Source organism: Canis aureus, chromosome 3, assembly GCF_053574225.1.
Source record: "Canis aureus isolate CA01 chromosome 3, VMU_Caureus_v.1.0, whole genome shotgun sequence".
NCBI lineage: Eukaryota > Metazoa > Chordata > Mammalia > Carnivora > Canidae > Canis > Canis aureus.
Window position 1 is genome coordinate 41875067 of NC_135613.1, and position 22965 is coordinate 41898031.

Below are 22965 nucleotides of genomic sequence, written 5' to 3' on the forward strand. Positions count from 1 at the left end.
GCTCTAAAGATAGGCCTTTTGCTTGCATTTTGTCTAAAAGGACTGTTTTCAGAACCAGGAAGTATTTACTAATTGCAGACAGGACTCTGAAACAGCATCAATCCTAGAAGAGCTGGTGTGCATCTGAAGGCCTCTCTAAATGCCATGAATTAGGTAGTATATCTTTCCTGTTAATCTATATTGGTTCCCTCCCAAAGGCAATTGACCCTGGGGAAAGGTAAAGCAGAAAGAATCTGAGCACCACTGAGCTAGCATGTAACTGGCTTTGCTGGGGAGGAGAATGCCGAAATATCACAGGGAGCAGTAGCTGGAGGAGAAAAGAAGATGGTTTGAAGTCGGTAGAAAGTAATTTTGCCAAGTGCAGAGTTATCTAGTTAACCTATTGTTCAACGTAATGAAAAGCAGGGCTATTCTGGAGTGTGTTACAGTATGTAGTTTGTCAATTACCCAATCAGGGGACAGTGTTCATTCAGCCAGAATTGAGGGCATTACCCATACTATTTTATTACTATTAAGCCTCAACTTGGCATATTTTTATATAGACTATAAGGTGTTTAATAGCCATGCAAAACTAGGACTTTCTTCATCCTTTCTGGCCTAAGTCCATTGTCAGTGGGCTGCATTGGTTTTTGTCCCTGCAATTAAGGTGTTAGACTATGCAGTATTTAGACTTATAAAGTGATGGTCCCTTAAGAATTGTGATGGTTCCTCAACCTAAAAACAAAACAAAACAAAATGGTAGGAACCGGTGAACAGGAAGTAAGAAAAACAGCCTAGGAAGTGAGGGTAGCCACCTACTAAAATAGAGAAGGCACCTTAGAGTCTGTGTAAAAAAAAAAAAAAATCTGCATTTAAAGTCTGCTGTATGCACCTAAAAATCTCCTTCACCCCCTACGTGTCCCTGCATTTAATAGAACTGAGAGTGAATTTTAAAAGCCTCTTAGGAAAAAACTGTGTTAAATCATGTTAGCAAATAAGCAACTTAAAATCATCATTATTTTAAAATGTAGTTTTAAATTTTTATTTTTAATTTAGGAAGTTCTTATTAAGGTTGGTCAGCCTTCTCATTTACAAATATCATCCCAGAGCATATTTAACTTACAACTGGTGTTAATTACTGGTAGTTCTACAAGCTGTTAGAAATTTTAAAATGCACATATTCGGAATTCTTCTGTTTTGAAGAACATAGTACAAATTTCCATAATAAAGCATTTCTCCCCTTGTGCCTGTGGTAGGCTGCTCAGTGGTGTCAAATATTTTTTGACTTTGATAAAAATGTACTGAGGGTCATGATCACCTCTTAATAGTTCACACTTCTATTTAATAACCTGCCTCAATGTCAAAAGACACCTCCATCCTATTGCAGTTCCAGGAAGTATTATGCACTGCCATCCCGTCTCCGGATGCTCATCAGCCATGTCCATGTTATTCCATATTCGGTCCATTCCAAAGAAAGGCTAAAGGAGACAGAGGGTACGGATCTTGTTAGGTGCAGCCTCCGACACTATCACTATCAATTGTCTTTTGCTGGGGCTGATCATCACCTCAATTATCTAGTGTCCAGCCTACCTGATAGGTTTTTGCAAACTATAACTCTTCTGTCGATGAGCATGGAATAATGACAGCCAGGGGCAAATGGACAGAATACAAAAGAGATAAACCCAGAAGTAAAATACATAAGTCTATCTCTGCAGATAGACATACAATATGTTTTTGGTACTAAGCAATGCAACATAATGTATAACTAGCAGTTTCTTTGCAGGCTTATTGAGATTATGCTAATATGCTAAGCAAATTAGATAGAATTGTTTGCTTAAATATTTCCCCCATTTTATCATTTCAATGGAAATATACTAAATATTTAAAAATATTGTGATATGCTAAATGAATATAAATATAGAGAATTTTCCCTCAAATCATTACATTTGCAATTTGTAGTAAAAACAACTTTAAAGTTAAATAGGGATCCTTTATTTAAGGGAAGATATATTTTTTAAAATGATCCCAATTGAAATTCAATTCCAAATTGAAATCATGAATCAAGGAGAAAAGTACAATACACTGGTAACGTATGCTGAGGCATCATAGCACTACGTATTTTGAGCCATACACAGTTCCACATAACATGAGAAAATAGATTTTAGTACAATATTAATTGAAGTTTTGCCAGTGTGTGGTTCAGGAGGTTAATTTGAAAAGAATACATTACCAATATATTTATAGCATTTAAATAAATTAAAATTACACTTCACACATCAATAACGCAGCTGTTAAATAATATTTTTATTCTATGTAAATCCCATCCATTCATCTCGGTTGTATAATAAATGACCATAATTACGGCGCTTCATTGGGAGGAAGGTCATTGGTAATCCTGTAATTCCTCATTGGTGTAAAGAGAGAAAACAGAACTGTTTGTGATAAATGTATTCAACCTTTTGCATACTTTGGTACTTTGGACCATGCATTAAAATGCAGTCAGAAATTAAGTTCTTCACTTCCACAGCATTTTTAATCTGCTGTGTTGATTTTTTTTTTTTTCTGGTAAATAAAGCCTTCTTGAAGTGCTTCCTTGGCTATTTTTTTCCTTCTGGATGCAGATGTGTGTGTCTGAGCATGTGTATAATTGTAACTATACTATATATATATATATATATATATATATATATATATATATATATTACACACACCCCAATACACACACGCATACACACGTGTATACCAAAGAGCATGTCTGCCAAATTCACACTATCCTATGTTACATAAATCCAGTTGGGAAATCTTTTTGGTAGAAATAATCTTAATTTTCAATGTTTCATTTTACTTCATTTTACTTAAGGGGAAATATGGTCTTCACATTCCCCTCCACTGTGGCATTACAAACATGAACTAAAGTTCTCAACCTTGTTTCTAGACGAGCTCTTCCCTTGGCAGATCTCTATTTTCAGGTCACCAGGGAAGGCATTTGGTAAATTTTTTCCCTTGAAGAATCTTTAGATATAACCCTGAAGATCTTTAGCTAACCTGGTTCCCATTTTCCTTTAATGTGAGGATGAAACCTGTTTTTCCTAGAGGAACTAAAGATACATAGAAGTGAATGTGAATGTTAAAAGTAATGGACCAGTGACAAATAAATTACAAAGAAGGTAACAAATTAAGACATTAACAAAGATAGCTATGTTTTAAATTATCTGTATCCCCTGTTTCCTTTTAACCCTAGAGACTGGTGTATTTTCTGTCCTTTCCAGGAGCAGACGAGGCTTGGGCTTTGCATATGGAAATAAGGACAAATGACTGTTAATTCCTAATGAGAAAAATATCAGTGGGCATGATTGCCTATGTGTGCCATAAGGGCTTATAATTGAAAGGTCTTCGGAAAAAAGGGTTCCAAGCAGAGGGAATTCCTTTTAATGAAGCTTGGATTTAGTCCCATTATTCTAATAAAGTGTAATCAATTGATGCCGACAATCTGAAGGTCTAGTTCAACCTCTGATTAGATCTTGGTTGTTTTTAAGGCGACGGGCATGAGGAAAGGAAACACAAGTTAATAGGCTTTTGGGTCAGTGATCCACACTTCCTGAAGCGAGTTGGGAGTTTTGAAGGAGGGCAATTTGGAAGCTGTCTTAGCATAAATCTAAAGCAAGGCTCTGGCTGTCCAGGGGGAACCAGGCCCTCAGCATTCCTCAAGACATGCTTCCAGCCGATTCTACTCTTAATCCAATTTACTCAGCCGAATAAGTCCCACTGCTTCAGCTTGCCAACAAATTAAAATCCAGCTTCATAAAAACACCTTGAATTTGGAAGGTATTGGCTGGCCCACTAGACTTGAAACTTCATTTATTCTGGCTAACTTCTCAATTATCTTCCCAGCAGTGGAGATGTGTAAAAGTGCAAAAATCAATAGGGTTCTATTCCCATTCTATTGGAAAGGGAAAAATTAATGAGATAGGACACTCTCTTAATCAGAAATAAATGTTTTAATTCAGATAATGACATAGTTTTCCCTCGCTGAAGGATGACAAATGCTGGGCTGCGCCCCCAGCAGAAGCAGTTTCAATTTTATTGTAAATATAAAAGGTATTGATCGGTGAGATGTACAAACCCCATTGCTTACAAAAGCCATTCAGGGGGACTGGGAAAACTATTAAGCACTGGGTCAGAAATCAATAAACAACACTGAAATGTAGCAGAGGTCGCCCTAGGCTTTGTGGCATCTTTGAAAGCCAAGTGGCAGGAATAGTGACAGAAATGTCTCTTGTGGAGCAATGTTGGGGATGAAGAGGGTCAAATGTTTAATCTCTTCTGTGGTTTGACAGGTCCTGGGAATGGAACGAATGTAGTCTTTCATGGCTGTCTTTGATTTAAATACATGCTGATTCATCCCCTTGCTGACAACTGTATTTATTGGCTTTGGGGCGCTTATATCTATAGGCAGCGAAGAGATCAGCGTCTCTTCTGGAGGCAGAATGGTTGTGTTTATGCAAATGGACCACACCTTGATTCATCCTCTCTCTTCATGAAAAAAACAAACACACACCTAAACTTCTTTTAAACACACCAATAGATGGGAGTACAGTCTACCAGAACGAGCCTCATATTAGAGCAATTACAGGGCAGATGATAGAGCATGAAGTATTTTTTGTAACAGCTGACTAAATGTAATATTTCTCCTTTTGGGCTTTTAATTTTAACACTTACTTTAAATTCAAATGTAGTTTAGCCTCCTTTTTCTGAAGTCCTTTATCATGGGTTAATATATCCCACAGTCTCCAGAACACCCTCCTTTCATATGTGTTATTTGGGGGCAAAGAGATTATAATTTATCATTATTTTCTTCCCAACCCACGCCCCTCCCCTGACACTTCTCCCATGTGGTTTTGAAGCTAGAAGATTAACCCAGATTAGAGATCATCCTTATGTTTTGAATAGAATTGAGTTGAATCTTTAAATAACATGAAGATAGTCATTGAACTAACTAAAACACACATTTTATTGCTTAAAATGCTAGCCAAGAAATATCCAGAGTGGAGAAAAATTACATAAGGGAAGAGATTCCATGCATGTAGGTGGAATCCAATTTTTCTAATAAGACATTGATTTGAAAGGTTTAAAGCCAAGTATTGAAACTTTTAACAACATCATTTCAGAAGCAGAGACAAAGCCTTCCCTCCCCAAAACAGCCAAAGCTGAGCCCTTGTGTTACTGGAGACTCTGTTCCTCTCTTGACACGGGTATGATTATGAGATTGGTGAGGGTCAAGCTGCCCATCAGTAGGTGAAGTGTTCAGCTGCTGAGGATTTGAGTTTCATCTCACCTCAGATATTATGTCAGTTTCATGTCATTTTCATCCCCGAGAATGATTTGAGAGCGCTCCTTGTCCCCTGTTATTGCGGTCACTTGACCTCAGATGTAACTTCTGTCGAATACCATCATTTTAACAAAGTCAGGAGTTGCACATCCCTAGCCAGAGCTGACCTTTCCAGCCTGCCGCTCCCCAATTGGCTCTGATGGCAGATTTTACTGCCCCCTCCATTCCCAACAAATGAATGTTAAGGCCTCAATGAATTGGTTCACATTGGAAGTTATAGTTTTTCATTGCCATGACCATTTTTAAAATTGGATCCCCCTCCCCTTTTTGTATTTGGCCTGTAGTATTGGTATTTTTCTTTTTGCATTTGGATGCTCAAACGTAGAAAACGACTTTCTGCTTAAAAACAATATTCTGGCCCCCCAATGACAATTCTACGTTTGTCATCTAAAACACATCTTGAATTCTTGTCTGGGAGATGTGTCCCTATTCCCTCACAATTCCTCGCCTCTCTGTCCCTTGTCTTGTGCCCTTTTAGCATCCTTAAATTTTTAAGAAGAAAAGTAATTGGGTCATCATGATTATAATGAGCTCTCAAACTAGAATACACATCCTAATCTGGGCCCCTGGACTGGCCCTAATGAACTCCTGGACTCTTCTGAAAAAGAGTTCCATTCTTATGTGTAGTATATCTGATAGGAGAAACTGCTGGCCTGGGAGAATTTAGGGAACTTATCCCAGTTCACATAGCAAATGTGAGAAACAGAAAGGGGGCCAGAACCTTTGCTTTCTAAGTTATTTCCCCTTCCCTTGCTGTTGTGGCCACACTCAACACCAGTGCCACATGAGAGTGAGAAGCTTACAGGGCCTTCTCACTCTCTTACTACATTAGCATATTATGTACCTGGCATTAATGCCTGGCATCTAAATATGGGTTGACAAATTTTGTGAAGGGCCAGATAGCAAATATTTCAGGCTCTGGGGGTCATATTTGTCTGTATTGTGTATTTCTCCCCCCCCTCTCCTAACCTAACCATCCCCGCATCCTGTGTGTGTGTGTGTGTGTGTGTGTGTGTGTGTTTACAACTCTTCAGATATGTAAAACCCATTCTTAGTTTCTGAGGTATACAAAAACAGGCTGTAGGTACGCTTGGGCCATGGGCCATAGTTCTTTCTTTTTTTAAAGATTTTATTTTATTTATTCATGAGAGACACACAGAGAGAGGCAGAGACATAGGCAGAGGGAGAAGCAGGCTCCCCATGGGGAGCCCGATGTGGGACTTGATCCCAAGACCCTGAGATCATGATCTGGGCCAAAGGCAGACATTCAACCACTGAGTCACCCAGGCACCAGGGGCCATAGTTTTATGATTCCTCAACTAGAAAGACTAGAAAGTGCCAAATAAATGTTTGTTTATTCTAAGATGAATGCAGGAGGGAACTATCTACTTTAGGATCACATAAGACGATTATTAGTGAAAGTGCTTCCCACACCCTAGGCACTTGTTAAATGTTAGTATTTAGGGATGCCTGGGTGGCTCAGCGGTTGGGCGCCTGCTTTCAGCGGACTCAGGGATGGAGTCCCACATCAGGCTCCCTGCGAGGATCACCCAGGGCATGATCCTGGAGACCCTGGATCGAGTCCCACGTCAGGCTCCCTGCGAGGAGCCTGCTTCTCCCTCTGCCTCTATCTGCCTCTCTCTCTCAGTCTGTGTCTCTCATGAATAAATAAATAAATCTTTTAAACAATGTTAGTATTTATTGCCTCCTGGGAGCTTAGTCGGACTGTACTACTAAAGATGGGCTAGGGAACCACTAGTCCCATATTCGAAATTATACTCACCTGGACAATAGTGTTACTTAAAACACAGTATCTGATTTTCTTAAAACACATGGAATTGCTGCTATTAGACCAATTTTGACATACAAAAGTGGCAAATTTTATGTTTCAACCTAATATCCTAGTCTTCCCAGCCTATCCAAAAAGGTATATATATGTCAGATTAAGAATCTGCTTTGAAAAAAAAAAAGAATCTGCTTTGAATCAGAGAATATTATTGATTGTCTTCTCATCCAGGGCAGTATCATTAAAAAAAACAAGTATATTTCCCTAGGTCATGGAGTCAGCTAAAATTGGGACCTGAGGGCTGTGTCATTCACTTCCTTCAGCACAAAGCTGGGTTTGGAGTTACTGCAGGGCCCCTGTACCCTCCTACCCCCACCCCATGTCAACTTAGCAGCTATGACATTAATGTCTAGCTGTTGGTAGTATTATAATGAGCTTGGATGCTGGGATGTGGAGACAGGAACCAGAGGGTGCAATGGAATTAAGGATAGATGGGAGATCAGGGCAGGCTTTGAATATATGGCCTTTGCACATAGCAGACCTGTAGTCAGTTTAAAGGTTTCACTTCCTAAACAGTATACTTTGGAGGAGGCCCCAGACTCCAGCCCCAACAGCTGACTGAGCCTGAATCAAATGGTCCCAAGGGATCTCCTCATGTCATAGATGTCATCTCATAGTCCAAATCCCTATAGCTTTAGGAATGATTCCTTTAAGACTTTGGGAACATTTTCCGGACTCTATAATTTGGGAGAATCTTATATTTTTAGATGATCATAATTCAACTAATGTTTATTGGGCATGTACTAGGTGCGCCAATCCAAATTAGCATTACCCATATTATTTTTAAAAAATTTTTTTAAAAAGAATTTATTTATTTATTCATAGAGACGCAGAGAGAGAGAGAGAGAGAGGCAGAGGGAGAAGCAGGCACCATGCAGAGAGCCTAACGTGGGACTCGATCCAGGGTCTCCAGGATCACGCCCTGGGCTGCAGGCGGCGCTAAACTGCTGTGCCACCGGGGCTGTCCTACCCATATTCTTCAACACAAGTAAGCTTTAACACAAACTCTGCAGTGTAAGTGACAAAACACAAAAATTCCTGTTCTCTTGGGGTTCCCTAATTCCATTAGTAATGATCAGTTCTCTAGAGATAAAATAAGTGTGTAAGAGGCCAACAACATGTTAGAAGAGGTTTCTATAATCTAGCAAAACTCTGAAGAAGGAGAGGGAGGGAGCCATATAGGTATGAGAGAGGCGGCGCCATGCTGGACTGGGCCTATGCCTGGGGCATTTGAGGAGCTGCAAGGAGACTGGTGTGTCTGGAGCACACTGAGGGGACATCCAATGGGTCTACAGGTGATTTTCTCTGAATGTGCCAGGCACTGCACTGTAAACATTACCTTTTTAATTCTTGCAAGGTCCCTTAGAGGTCCGTAACATGTCCATTTTACAAATGAGAAAACAGAGGCTGAGGGAAGTTAAGTAATTTGCCCAAGAGAAGACAACTAGATGATTAGGGAGCTGGGATTGGAGCCCATTCTTCAATGGGCCAGGTTTGATAACTTGGACATGATAGTGGGAGGTTGCTTCAAGAGATAGCACTTGTAATCTTTATGTTTTCTATCCCAATGAAAAATATGTAGAAATAGAAGAATAAATGGAGCTGAGATTACATTTCACAATTTAGATAATGAATCCCATTTTTTCTGACAACTCTGTTACCTTTTTCATAATGCTGCTTCCTCTTTGGGTTTGGGGGCTCCTTTTTTAAGATTTTATTTATTTATCTGAGATAGAGACAGTGAAAGAGAGAGCACGAGTGGGGGCAGGGCAGCAGGCAGAGAGAGGGGAGGAAGCAGGCTCCCCACTGAGCAGGGAACCTGATGCGGGGCTCAATCCTCAAACCCTGAGATCACGACCCAAGTGGAAGGCAGCCATCTAACACACTGAGCCACCTGGGCACCCTGAGGGCTCCTTTTTCATATACTGCTCTGCTTAAATTTGGGTGGGCTCCCTACCTGTCCTGCTTCCAGACTGGGTTCAGGACCAGTCTCCTCCATGATGTCTGATCTGACTCCTCTCCTCCAAGACAAGTTTGCATTGTAATCTGCACTACACAATTTGGCACTTGGTTTATAGCTTCCTGCATCTTTTTCTGGTGGTTTCACGGGTCTCACTGTCACCTCTCCTCAGTGAGGTTGTGAGCTATCTCTCAGCAGGGCCAGCCTTAGGCTTCTTGCACATTCCAGGAACAAACTGACAAACTGATAGGACTTTCCACAAATAGTGCCAGTTGATTTGATAATGAGTGTGTGTGTGTGTGTGTGTGTGTGTGTGTGTGTGTTGGGGAAGACCGCTAATAATCCTCTAATCCTCTCTGGAATCAAGAAAACAGAATACATTAACTTTCAAGTTACCTTCTACTTCCTCAGAAGTCACTGTGTTCCATGTGTCTGACTCATCTTGCAGTGTAAACAGCCTTCCTTGGGATCCTGTCTGCTACTTTGGGAAGGCAGTGTGGTGCCATGGAAAGCACAATGATTTCAGATTCAGAACCTGGGCTCCAATCCCATCATCCCTCATCATCTAGTTGTCCTATCTTGGGCAAATTACTTAACTTCCCTCAGGCTCTGTTTTCTCATCTGTAAAATAGGCATGTTACTGACCTCTAAGGAACCTTGCAAGAATTAAAAAGGTAATGTTTACAGTGCAGTGCTTGGCACATTGTAGGTACCTCATAAATCATAGGATTGCTTTTAAAACAATGAAAAACAGAAACAAGTTTAAAAAGCTTAATATGGATATGATTTTTGCTCCTTGACACTTAATCTTCCTAAGAAGATAAATTAGGAGTTAGTATTAGCCATCTAGAAATTTCTTTAAGTGAATTTCTGGAAGCCAGTTGGGAGGGTAGGATGATACACTGGAAGCAGAAGATCAGCCTGGGTAAAGCACAGTTTAAGAAAACTGCGAATTTGGGTCACCAGCAGTTGATTAGGGTCGGGAGTGAGGCTGGAGGAGTGGACAGCAGCTGCATGCTCAGGGCCTCCAGGTCTCTCTGCTAAGATAATGGGATCCTACCCATTGGGCAATGGGGAGGCATTGAAGGAGTGTGGTAGTTACCTACATTTATGACTTTCCCACTAACTTCTTTCTTGCTTTTTTTTTTTTTTTAAGATTTTATTTATTTATTTGAGAGAGAGAGAAAGAAAGAAGGAGCAGGGGGGAGGAGTATAGGGAGAGAGAGAAGCAGACTCCCTGCTGAGCAGGGAGCCTGATGTAGGGCTTGATTCCAGGACCATTCCCTGAGCTGAAGGCAGACGCTTAACCCTGAGCCACCCAGAGACTCCTTCTTTCTTGTTTTTACATCACATAATGATAAACTGATGTGATCACACTTTTAGAGTAGGCCTGAGAACACACATAATGATATTGACTATTATTAAAATGGGGAGGATTTATATAAAAGTAACAACATAATTTTATTATTCATGTTTTTGATATAAAGTTATATTTTAGAGATGCCTGGGTGGCACAGTTAGTTAAGCATTTGATTCTTGGTGTCAGCTCACGTCATGGTCTCAGGATCGTGAGATCAAGCCCTGTGTTGGGCTCTGTGCTCAGCACAGTCTGATTGTCCCTCTCCCCCCACTCATGCATGTGTGCTCTCTCTTTCTCTCTCTTAAATAAATAAAATCTTTAAAAGTATTATATTTTACATTTCATGCAATCATATAATAGAATGCTAGAGATGCAAAGGGATTTAGGCAGTGTTCACTCTCCAACATCATTAAGTTTCTGCCAGTTTCTTGGGGAAACTGAGGCCCAAGAAATTCATCTTGCGCTAAGTAAATTCACAGTCTAAGGATATTTCAGAAAGCTTGGTAGTTGCTCTTTATAATGCACTGTTTTGTTCTAGACGTTGTGCTGGACACTGCATCTATACCGCCCTTCACACATACAACAACCTGTACAAAAGAGATCATATCATCCATTATACAGATACATAAACTGAGATGCAGATACCTGAAGGCACACAGCTAATTAGTGGTGATTCAAAATCACTTTTATTTGCATCCAAAGTCTGAGTTCTCACCATCCTACATGGCATCATTGCTGGGAATAGGACCTGGAGCCAGTGCTCCTTCTTTTCAGCCACATTTCAAGGTTCTCTAAAGTCATTTCCTGATTTAAGCCAGGCCAGCACTGACTTGGCTACAAATTGATGTTGATCCACTAATAATTGCTTTTATAGTCTTCACCTCTGATGGGATGTTGATATTTCAAGTTTCTACTAAGAAAGAATCCTGTGCAGAATGCATTGTTTGTGCAGAGATTTTATTGCCATGTTCGTGACTTCATCACGGGCGACTCTCATTAAGCAGAATCCTCAGAGAAATTTCTGTCTGTTCTCAGATCAGGATTAGCGAGATTTTTCCTAAGTATTTGACCGGTAAGTATGCTCTCTCATGGATGCTGTAAATTGTATGACTGATCGGGTTTTCCGTTTTTTGCACTCGTTAGAACACTCAGACCTGAGTGTGAATCCCATCCATATTGAGTATATAGAATTTTATAGTATGCATTGCTGTGTGACAGTCTTCTCGGTTTTAGGTTTCAAATACTACTTCCTTTTGTTTCATTTATTTATAATTTATTTTTCCCTGATCTAACTGATACAGTCTTAGAAGGAACCGTAAATTGTTTTCAGAACAAGGTGAAATATAAATAACTAAATAAAATTTAATTGTGTTGAATTGTCAAACCTTTTTGTAAAACCCAGTAGCAGACTCAACCTGCAAAATATTCCTGTCAGTCCTGGTGGGAGAAAAGCTTAGAAATTATAAGCTCCTTACACAGAGCAATCACGCCCTGGGAACATACCGCAGGACCCAGATGGGGACATCCAGGAGATGGAACGGTTCCCTACTGTCCCGTCCAAATGAACTAGGATGCTGTATCCATCCTACCTAATTAAGGAGTGCTTGAAAGCAGGGCCTTTTTCTTGATTTACAAACCCTCCTCATCATCATTTATAGTGCACTGATATGTGAAGGCAGGGAGGAGAGACACTTAAGGGAAGATGGGTATTTCCTTAGATGACATTGGTGGGGGCAAGTGTCACCTTCACACAGGCCCCTCCACTGTGATGGCTTGTTAAGGGTTCGGCAGCAGTGGATGGAACATGCTGTACTTATTGACAAGGCACAGAGCTATTATCCATATTGGTACAGGAATTCAAGGACAGGACACAGATCAAGTGAGCCCAGAAGTACATCTTCGACACTTGCTATAAGAGTCTTGTTGGTGATTTTCATGCATATGAAACTAGGGAAATGCAACTTTATTCATGTATTCATTTATGCATTCATTCATTCATTCATTCATTCAACATCTATTGCTACAGCTCTTTGCTGTACTCTGAAGATAAAAGCAAAAGAGACAGGGTTCCCTGCCCTCATGCAAGCTATTTTGGGTAGATATGGTAGATGTGGGTATCTGGAAGAAAAAATATTCCCAAAACATAAAAGAGAAGACTATCATCTTGGTTTTTAAAAAGGGAAATGGTAAAAGTTTTGAAATCTGTCCTGTTTTCTACTGGCTTGAAGATTACTTGAGAGACAGAAAGGGGGATAGAGAGAGTCAGACAGATAGACTGACAGAAGTTCTCCTCAGGGTCCACAAACCACGGGTAGCATCTTAGAAGTGAGAAGGAAACTGACTTCTTCCACAGGTCTCATGCTCCCTGACTAAGTGGGATAGAAAAGAAGAGGGTCAGCCTTTTTCTAGCTTTTCCCACCAATATTCAAAGTCTTGGTAATTGTTGTTTTGGCACCTTGGCAATGGTACCCCAGAACTCACTACCTACAGAAATACCTGCAGGTGGTCAGAAAGCCCTATCTCATTCCATCTTCCTCCTTAAGACAGCCAGTCCCTAAGATTAACCATCACAACTACTAATATCATTATTTCCCAACCAATTTGAACTTTTGACCCCTCACCCTGCACCCCACATCAGCACATGTGTGATATATTGAGCAAAGCTATACTCAGGGACACTGATGCACTTCTACTCTCCTTCAGGTGGGCTCCTAATTCTAATTACAACTTACTTGCCTGTTGGAGTGGGTTGAACGGTGGCTCCCAAAAGATGTGTCCACCTGGAATCTATGAATGCAAACTTATCTGGGGGAAAGTCTTTGCAGTCACCATTAATTTTAAAGATCTCAAGTGAGATCATCCTGGATTATTTGGGTGGGCCCTAAATCCAATGACAAGTGTCCTTAATTACAGAAAAGTGGAGGGAGATTTGGGGCACACAGAGGAGAAGGCCATGTGAAGATAGAGCTAGACATTGGAATTATGCGCCTCCAGGCCAAAGAATGCTTGGAGCCACCAGTAGGTAGAAGAGGCAGGGAAGGTTCACCCCTAAAGCCTTTAGAAGGAGTAATACTCAGCCAACACCTCAATTTCAAGCTTCTGGCCTTCAAATCTGTGAGAGAATAAATTTCTGTTGTTTTAAGTCACCAAATTTGTAGCAATTTGTTAAAGCAGCCCTAGAAAATGAATACATCTGTCTTTTCCCCTACTTCTCCTAAACCTCACTTAAACCAGAACTCTTTTTTTTTAATTGGAGTTTGATTTGCCAACATATAGCATAACACCCAGTGCTCACCCCACCAAGTGCCCCCCCTCAGTGCACGTCACCCAGTCACCCCAACCTCCCTGCCCACCTCCCCTTCCACCACCCCTTGTTCATTTCCCAGAGTTAGGAGTCTCTCATGATCTGTCACCCTCTCTGATATTTCCCACTCATTTTCTCTCCTTTCCCTTTATTCCCTTTCACTATATTTTATATTCCCCGAATGAATGAGATCATATAATGTTTGTCCTTCTCCGATTGACTTACTTCACTCAGCATAATACCCTCTAGCTCCATCCATGACAAAGCAAATGGTGGGTATTTGTTGTTTCTAATGGCTGAGTAATATTCCAGTGTATACGTAGACCACAGCTTCTTTATCCACTCATCTTTCGATGGACACCGAGGCTCCTTCCACAGTTTGGCTATTGTGGACATTGCTGCTATAAACATCGGGGTGCAGGTGTCCTGGCATTTCACTGCATCTGTATCTTTGGGGTAAATCCCCAGCAGTGCAATTGCTGGGTCGTAGGGCAGGTCTATTTTTAACTCTTTGAGGAACCTCCACACAGTTTTCCTGAGTGGCCGCACCAGTTCACATTCCCACCAACAGTGCAGGAGGGTTCCCCTTTCTCCACATCCTCTCCAACATTTGTGGTTTCCTGCCTTGTTAATTTTCCCCATTCTCACTGGTGTGAGGTGGTATCTCATTGTGGTTTTGATTTGTATTTCCCTGATGGCAAGTGATGCAGAGCATTTTCTCATGTGCTTGTTGGCCATGTCTATGTCTTCCTCTGTGAGATTTCTGTTCATGTCTTTTGCCCATTTCATGACTGGAATGTTTGTTTTTTTGCTGTTGAGTTTATTAAGTTCTTTATAGATCTTGGATATGAGGGCAACCCTGGTGGCTCGGCCGTTTAGCGCCACCTTCAGCCCGGGGCGTGATCCTGGAGACCCGGGATCGAGTCCCACGTCAGGCTCCCTGCATGGGGCCTGCTTCTCCCTCTGCCTGTGTCTCTGCCTCTATCTCTCTCTGTGTCTCTTGTGAATAAATAAATAATTCTTAAAAAAAAAAGATCTTGGATACTAGCCCTTTATATGTCATTTGCAAAGATCTTCTCCCATTCTGTAGGTTATCTTTTAGTTTTTTTTTTTTTTAATTTTTTTTTTTATTTATGATAGTCACAGAGAGAGAGAGAGAGAGAGAGAGAGAGAGAGGTGCAGAGACACAGGCAGAGGGAGAAGCAGGCTCCATGCACCGGGAGCCTGACGTGGGATTCGATCCCAGGTCTCCAGGATGGCGCCCTGGGCCAAAGGCAGGCACTAAACCGCTGCGCCACCCAGGGATCCCTATCTTTTAGTTTTGTTGACTGTTTCTTTTGCTGTGCAGAAGCTTTATATCTTAAGTCCCAATAGTTTTCATTTTTGCCTTTGTTTCCCTTGCCTTCATAGATGTATCTTGCAAGAAGTTGCTGTGGCCAAGTTCAAAAAGGGTGTTGCCTGTGTTCTCCTCTAGGATTTTGATGGATTCTTGTCTCACATTTAGATCTTTCATCCATTTTGAGTTTATCTTTGTGTATTAAACCAGAACTTTTACACCTCCTTCTTCACCCAGTTCCTTCTACTGACCCTGCACCCATCCTCACCCAGCACTGAGCCTCCAGCCTAGATACCTAACCTTGCCCACACTCCAGATTCTCATTCATGCTTCAGACAGGAGTCAACACCAGACCCAGGTCATCACCCCTCCCTGTTTTCCTCTGTTCTTGCTGTCCTGCTAGAGAGATAAAGAACTATGAAGATTTGGCCTCTAACAGTTCATAATGTCAAAGTTCAAATTCACTACTCAAGATTAAGAATATCCCTCCTTCATCTATTCCAGTTAGAAACTCCCTGACTTAATCTTATATGAGAAGACAGCCTATGTGGTACGTGTTCTAGAACATTCCCATACCTCACATCAAAATATCTCTCCCGTTTAGCTTCATTCTCAGAGGATATTTCTCTCAGTTGAAAAGAATCATTTGCTTGACCCTGATGGCCCATTTACCCACTATTTTGAGTCTTTTCCTCCTTCATGCAGAATTTCTCAGGTGAGCAATTTATAACAACTACCTCTACTTTTTTTTTTTATCTTTACCTGCAGCTTCCATAATGCTCTGAAACTGGGCTTTTTTCCTTTTTTGGCAGCTCTCTGTGATTTCTTGCAGAAGGAAATTTACTTTTTCTTATCCTAATTTTTTTTGACTTTTCAGGCAATATTGTTATTCTTCTTGACTTTCTTTCCATCAGTGATTTCTAGGATACTTGATATTCTGACTTGCCTTTCTTCTTTCTATCTCTCTTCTTCCTTCTCCTCATGCCTCCAAGGCTGTGTCATTGCCTTTCTTTTATATCTTAATGCAACTCTTCAGAAAGCCCAACATTTTTATGATTAAAATGGTCACATCAGGGGATGTCTGGGTGGCTCAGCAGTTTGGCGCCTGCCTTCGGCTCAGGGCATGATCCTGGAGTCCCGGGATCAAGTCCCGCCTTGGGCTCCCAGCATGGAGCCTGCTTCTCCTCTGCCTGTGTCTCTGCCTGCCTCTCTCTCTCTCTTTCTGTGTGTCTCTAATGAATAAATAAATTAAAAAAATAATAAAATGGTCACATCATTACTTCTCATTCCTAAATTTCGATCTCCTGTTCAATCCTCACACTCCAATGCTGATCCGTGTCATTGCCAACTATATTTTTTTTTACATAGATGTCTCATCACCATCTCAGACTTAGGATGTCCTAAACCAAATCAACTTCTCCATCTGACCTCTCTATCTCCGACAAGTTCTATCACCCAAAATTTTTCCATCACTCCTGAGTTTCCTCAGATATCACGTTCTGCCAGCTTTTCTAATAAAGTCTTGCTCATATAATCTCTCTTCAAAAAAAAAAAATTGTACCTCTGCAAGTCTATTCCAGACCTTCATCACTAACCACTCCTCATTATGCATGACATTATTTAAATGTGTGCCCACATTGCTTCTCAGCCTTTTGGCTAAGATCAAGTGTAAATGTGTGCCCACCCAGTAGACTGTGATTTCCTCAAGGGTGGACACACTCCATTCATTTTGGACCTCTGATGCTTAAATAGGAGCCAGCACATCCAGTCTCAGTAAATGCTGTTTGGATGGAGAAATGAATGGATAGATCAGTCCCTCAGCCCCTTAACCCCAGTCCCACCCTCCCACAGACTGCTCTGGGATCCCCTGGATGATACATTCTTAAATCTTCTATTCTTTTAACTCCCCTGAAAAGTAGTTGTCATTGTAACTGTCTTACAGATGAGGAAACTGAAGCTTACTCAGACAGGTTAAGGAGCTCACTCAAGGTCGCACAGTGAGAAAATGGCAGTGTCTGGGATCCCATGCTTTTTCATTTGATATGGCTGCCTCCTTTGGGGCAGTCATGGGAAATTATGTTGGATAGGAAAAGGCCAAATTATGCAGGACCTTGAAAGTGAGCCAAGAAAATTTGGACTTGACCCAATCAGAACTAGTCTTCAAAAAATATGGAGGTAGTAATACATACATCTTAGGGTTATTTGGAAAATTAAAAGAGACAATATATATACAGCACCTAAAATAAAACCTTGCCTATTGTAAGTTCTCAAAAGTGGTAACAGCTGTTATTATTTTGAAATTTTTGTTTATATAGGCCTTTCTTACCAGCCAGATTTAAAGCTGCTTGAAGGTACTGATCATGGTTGGCATTTTTCTTATTCCTTCTTCACCTCCTCTTTTTAAAGATCTGTGTTATTTACAGTGGCTAAGAGCATGCACCTGGAGTCCAACAGGCACAGCATGGATGCTTCTCTAACGTTCCTGCCAGTTGTGAGAATGTGAATAAGTCTCTGGGCCTCTCTGCACCCCACTTTCCTCACTAGTCCCTCAAGCTTAATAATGGGGCCTGCCCAATGTATGATTGTCAAGACTGAATGAAATAGGGACATCTGGTTGGCTCAGTGGTTGAGCATCTGCCTTCAGGAGGAACTGCTGTTTCTTATAGTCATTCAAATGACACCAAGTTTCTTTGGCTGCCAGGAAGCTCAAAATCCAACCTGAAATTTAACCATGGCAGCTATGAGGACCCTACTGGTTTTTTAATATATTTCATTTCTCCTTTTCTAGTTCTGTTTCCTACTTCCATCTTCATTTTTCCATTTCAATGTTATTATAAACTGCCTCAACCCACTTCTCTTTAGGTCATAGTTTTTCACTCTCTTCTTGGTCATAGTTTCTTGATTGAACCTGTCTCTAGACTTCCTCTAGAAAAATCTACATAGAAACATACCCTCCCATCCTTGCCCACAATTTTGCATCCAGTTTTAGGACATTCTTGGACTTCCTGAAGTTCAGCCAGAAAAAGAGACCCTGATTTAGATTATAATTAGATAAACTAAAAGAGAGGAGACAAGGGGGGAGGTAGGGCTGGAGTTGGGGTGATTAAGAGGAAATATTCCAGAATCTTAGCATTGGAATAAGCCTGGTGAGATCATCTAAAGTGACTTCCCCCAGGGCCGGAGTCCCTGCTCTGATCTACCTTCTTCTAAGTGGGTAAAAGGCCTCTGCTCAACCAATTGCACTTGGGGGAGTCTCCTTGCTCACAGATCAGCCCATCATAGCATGACAGCCCTCATTGGTGGGATGTTTCTCCCTCATCTACTCCTTTGTCACCTACATGAGTGTGTGCAAATATGCAAGTACCTCTTCAACTTTTGGAAGACTGTTCTCATGGCTGCTAGAGCCTTTGCCTCTCTGGATGGAGGTAGCCACATTTCCTTCAGCCCCTTCTTCCCTGACAGGGTGTTATTGCTCTTGAGAGAGTCAGCTTAGTCTATCCCTTCTGTGGCATCTGCCCAGCCTGACACCTGCTTCCAAAACTATTCTCCTAGCCATGGAAGGTGCACTTAGGGGTCATATTTATACCATGTGGCTCCACCCCCAGCCCATAGCTGACGGAATCTAATAGAACCTTGCACTAAGAGGTGAGTTGTATTTTCTCCCCCAGATATTTGGAATTGGATTCAGGGCACCAGTTAGTTTCTGCTAGTCTTCTGAAGTGGGGATAGGTAATCCTTGTGGCTGTAGAGGCAGCTATCTGTGTAGAGGACAGAGCAAAGAATAAAGCAAGTGCAGAAGGGGGAGCAGAGAGGAGAGTTCAAGTGGCTTCGAGAAGGACAGGACAAAAAGGGTAATTGCTGGTTCTGGCCAGCTCTCCAGTTCCTAGTTCCATTTTCCTTTCAACCTTGGCTGTCTTCTTGGATTCCATGAAACATCCTGTTACCTTGAAACAAATACCCCTTTTTGGTTTAAACCTGTTGAGGTGACTTCTGTTATATGCAAACAAAGTCAGTCTCCCCTTCTCACCTCCTGTTGCGTGCCTTTCCCTCTCCTGCCCTCTGCTTGTCTCTTCATAATTCCTGTGTTCTTATGACCTTCGTTACTAGGTCTTGAGACTGTCCACCTTTGCCTTGCTGCAGATCAAATCTCCCCAGAAATTTAATGCTGAATCTTTACTTCTCCTTTGGATATGAAAGTCTGGCATCTCATCCCAACCTCACATTCTACAAGGCAAAAAATATTCTTCTCTTCTTTTTCTTTAAAAAATCCCATACTGGCCGATCAGCCAGGCCTGACATTTGGTCTCTGGCTTCTGATTCTCTGTAGGGAATTTCAAGATCCCTAAATTTTGTGATCTTCTCTTGTACCATGGCATCAAGATCTGCCTTCTTCCTCTAATTGCCATAGGTAAGTGGTCAGTTTTGGTTACTGGAACGTTGCCATTACTAGCCTCTTGGCTGCCAGCTTCCTCTATTTTCTGTCACTTTAAAATGCTTCCAAAAAATGATGCTTCTAAATGAGATGTGGCCTGGTCAGTGTAAGTCCAACAAAGACACATTCCATTAACATTCACCCAGCTACGGCCACTTTAAGCTCCTCAGCGGGTATTTGCGTTTTGATGACACTTATGATTAGAAATAGTATAATAATCACTATGAACTCCCCTGGTCAACCACCCTCAATACCTCCCTATTTCCCTCAGGATAAAGTCCTAGTTCCTTAGCCTGACAGTCAACATTTTCTACACTCTGGTGTCTACCAACATTTTCTTTTTAGCCCCAACTCTGCTACAGGACCCTTCTCAAGCCAGGTTGTTTACTCACTATTTCCCAAACTCACTGTGGGCTTTCTCATCTTTGGGCTCTGCATTCCTTTATTCATGCAACATGTACTACGTCTTGTTGTACCAGACACTGGAGATAAAACAATGAACAAGACAGACACAGTCTGCTATTAAACATATTTTCACTCCATGCTAGTCTGGCTCCATTCCTTTTCTCTCTCTGGCTCCATTCCTTTTGTACTAAATTCTACTAAATTCTCTATCCTTCGAGGTCCCACTAAAATCCACCTCTTCCCCAATCATGCCTTCTGAGATGATCCCTCAGTTTTAAACTCCTGTTTACATTTTTATTTGTACTCTGACGTTACTTATTACTTAGCAGCTGTATTGAAATTGTAACCTGGAGAAGAAGCATCTTCTGCGGCTTCATTCACTCCATGGGGTCTTACACAGAGTATTAGCTCAATAAATGCTTTAGATTTATTACTGTATCTCAGGCTCAAATTTCCTTAAAACAACTGCAAATGGATATGAATATGCCTCTCTGGTTGACTTATATAAGAACTAGTATTTCCATCGGTTCAGCGTTTTCATTTTTAACATCAGCCAGGTCACACAAGCTACAACATGGATAAAACTGGAAGACATGATACCAGGTGAGGTAAATCAGTCACAAAAGGACCCGTACTGTAGGATCCCACTTATATCATGTACCTAGTATAGTCAAGTTGACAGAGCCGGAAAGTAGAATGGTGGTTGCTAGACCCCGGGGGAAGGAGGAAATGAGGAGACAGTGTTTAATAGAAATGAAGTTTCAGTTTGGGAAAAAATTCTGGTGATGGATGGTGATTATGGTCACACAATAATACAAATGTACTTAATGCTACTGAATCACACACTGAAAAGTAGTTAAAATGGTAATTTTATGTTACGTATATTTTACCAAAATTTAAAAACAAACAAACAAAACAAACTAACCAGGTCCCAGGTTGTGTGTGGCTGGTATGGGTCTTCCCACTCTGGGTTCCTCACAACATTGGGAGTAACAATGGAACTCCCATTTCCAGTTCCCTTGGTAGCTGAATAAATACTTGTGGAAGTGAAGTGAATGGCATTATTTCCTTAGAATTGAGAAGGAAAATTAGAAGGGAATCTTTGAAAATGTTTTAAACACTTCTCACGTTTCACCTTGCCACTGTCTCTTCAGGGTGTGAGTGGAAAAAAGTGTCAAACCTGAAATCCAACAAGAGAAGGCGTTTTCTGGGCTCAAATGAAGAAATCTGCAAAATTAGGAAATAATGTTTGTGCCATTTCTGGAGGCCCTGGACAGGCTCGGTTCACCTCCAAGTGATTTACCTGTGGCTCTCGATGATTATTTACTTGGCTATTCAGTTCAAGACAATCACAGGAATGTACGGCCCATAAATTAGAATAGCTATGAAACACAGGCTGCCTTTATGTAGAAACATAACTTTTGCAGGTTGTTTTTTTTTTTTTTTCACAAGGAGAAAATACATTTAATATACAGGTTCAGAGTGATCACTCTGTTCTTACTGCCTCTTTTTTAATATCAGAGTTCAGCTCAAATTTCTTGCCTGTCCTAGGTCTGTGCCCTTGTGGCTGACTCTACAGGCCCAAGAGACACATACTCCCCAAAATGTTCCCTGACTGAGCCCCACCGGGGATCAGTGAGTCTTCTTCCACCATTTCCTCCCCCTTTGGCTGCCTCAGTGTTGGGGATGGTGGGGGTTGTTCACAGCATGTGAACATGGAAGTGAGGTCAACTATGTGAAAGAGGGAATAGAGCATGGATCTTGAGGGTGGGCTAAGCAGCTCTGAACCCAGATTCCACCACACACCAGCACTGGCCCCCCAGCAGATGACTTCATCCCACCCATCTATACAATGAGAGTAACAATATCCCTCTGGTTGACTTATGGTGAGAAATAGAGATAATGAACAGTGGCCCAGGGTCTGACATTCAATAAACAGTTGTAAAGATATAAAGATTCCAGCTCTTGAGTAGTCTACATTTTAGGAAGAGTGGAAAAGCCTCAAACTGAGCAGATGAGAGGGAGGGTTGAAGGGACACGGACAGCTAGTGAGGGAGGAGGAAATTTGGGGGTCTGACCAAGTCAGGAGCACAGACACTAAAGTAGACAACAAGTTGTCTACAAGTAAGTTTGAGGAGGGTCCAAGGGTCCATCTGAGATCTGAGTTGGCACTAATTAAGAAGAAGCAAGACTTTTAAAGCTAGGAAGTATGACCTGCAGGCTAAAAGCAGGCATCTAGGTCACACTGTTCTAATGAGGAGAGGGCATTAGAGTACTGCCTTTAGAGACACACTGCCAGGATTTGACCCCGGCCCTGTCTTTACCAGCTGTGCAATCTTGGCCTAGTTACTTAACCTCTCTGTGCTTTCATGCCTTCCTTTAGAAAATGGAGGTAATAATAGTTATCGACCTCACTGGTAAGGTTTTTGTGAGAATTAAATAAAATTAGTATGTGTAAAACTCTTAAAATAGTTCCTCACATACAGTAAGCATGGAAAAAAGTGCTATTTTTAACTGATTCACTCCTTTCAACAAATGTTTATTCAACAACTGTATATTAAAGTAGGTACTATGCTAGGAGCTGGCATGCCAACTGTCAAGTGGTTTACACAGAACCTTCCCTCATGGAACCAAAAGCCTAGCCCCAAGGATCCCTTCTTGCTCCTTGCTGGTACAAGCCAATAGCTCAGCCAAAATAAGGCTTTGATATTCCTTCTCAGGGTGGTGATATGGACTACAAACCTTTTCTCTGGTTTCCATTATTTCTTGCCATACCTGCTCCTCTGGACTGCAGGTAATTGAGAGTTGTTGGGACATTCTATAAAAAGCTTACAGAATTGAGGGTACTCGATCAATGCTGAATAATAACAAGAGAAATGTATAATGTATAAACAGATTATGTTGGGCTCTTGATGTTCCTTCATCTCATTAATATATATGGGAGCACACTTCCT

At 41.2% G+C, this 22965-nt stretch overlaps 1 protein-coding gene across 12 annotated transcripts in view; it reads right to left on the reverse strand.

Annotated features, from left to right (window-relative positions):
• Window positions 1-1015: 1015 nt before the first annotated feature.
• Window positions 1016-22965, reverse strand: part of LOC144310722 (uncharacterized) — a 196855-nt gene continuing 174905 nt past the window's right edge. For 5 of the 12 annotated variants that reach the window (XR_013376403.1, XR_013376404.1, XR_013376400.1 and 2 more), the window contains one exon: window positions 1018-1457. Coding sequence is in view for 1 of the 12 variants with exons in the window: in XM_077892079.1 (XP_077748205.1) it covers window positions 1426-1457 (32 nt within the window). In the remaining 11 variants the exon portion in view is untranslated. Of the gene's footprint in view, window positions 1458-22965 lie in introns of all 12 variants that reach the window. The other 7 variants (XM_077892076.1, XM_077892079.1, XR_013376395.1 and 4 more) reach the window with 4 other exon arrangements.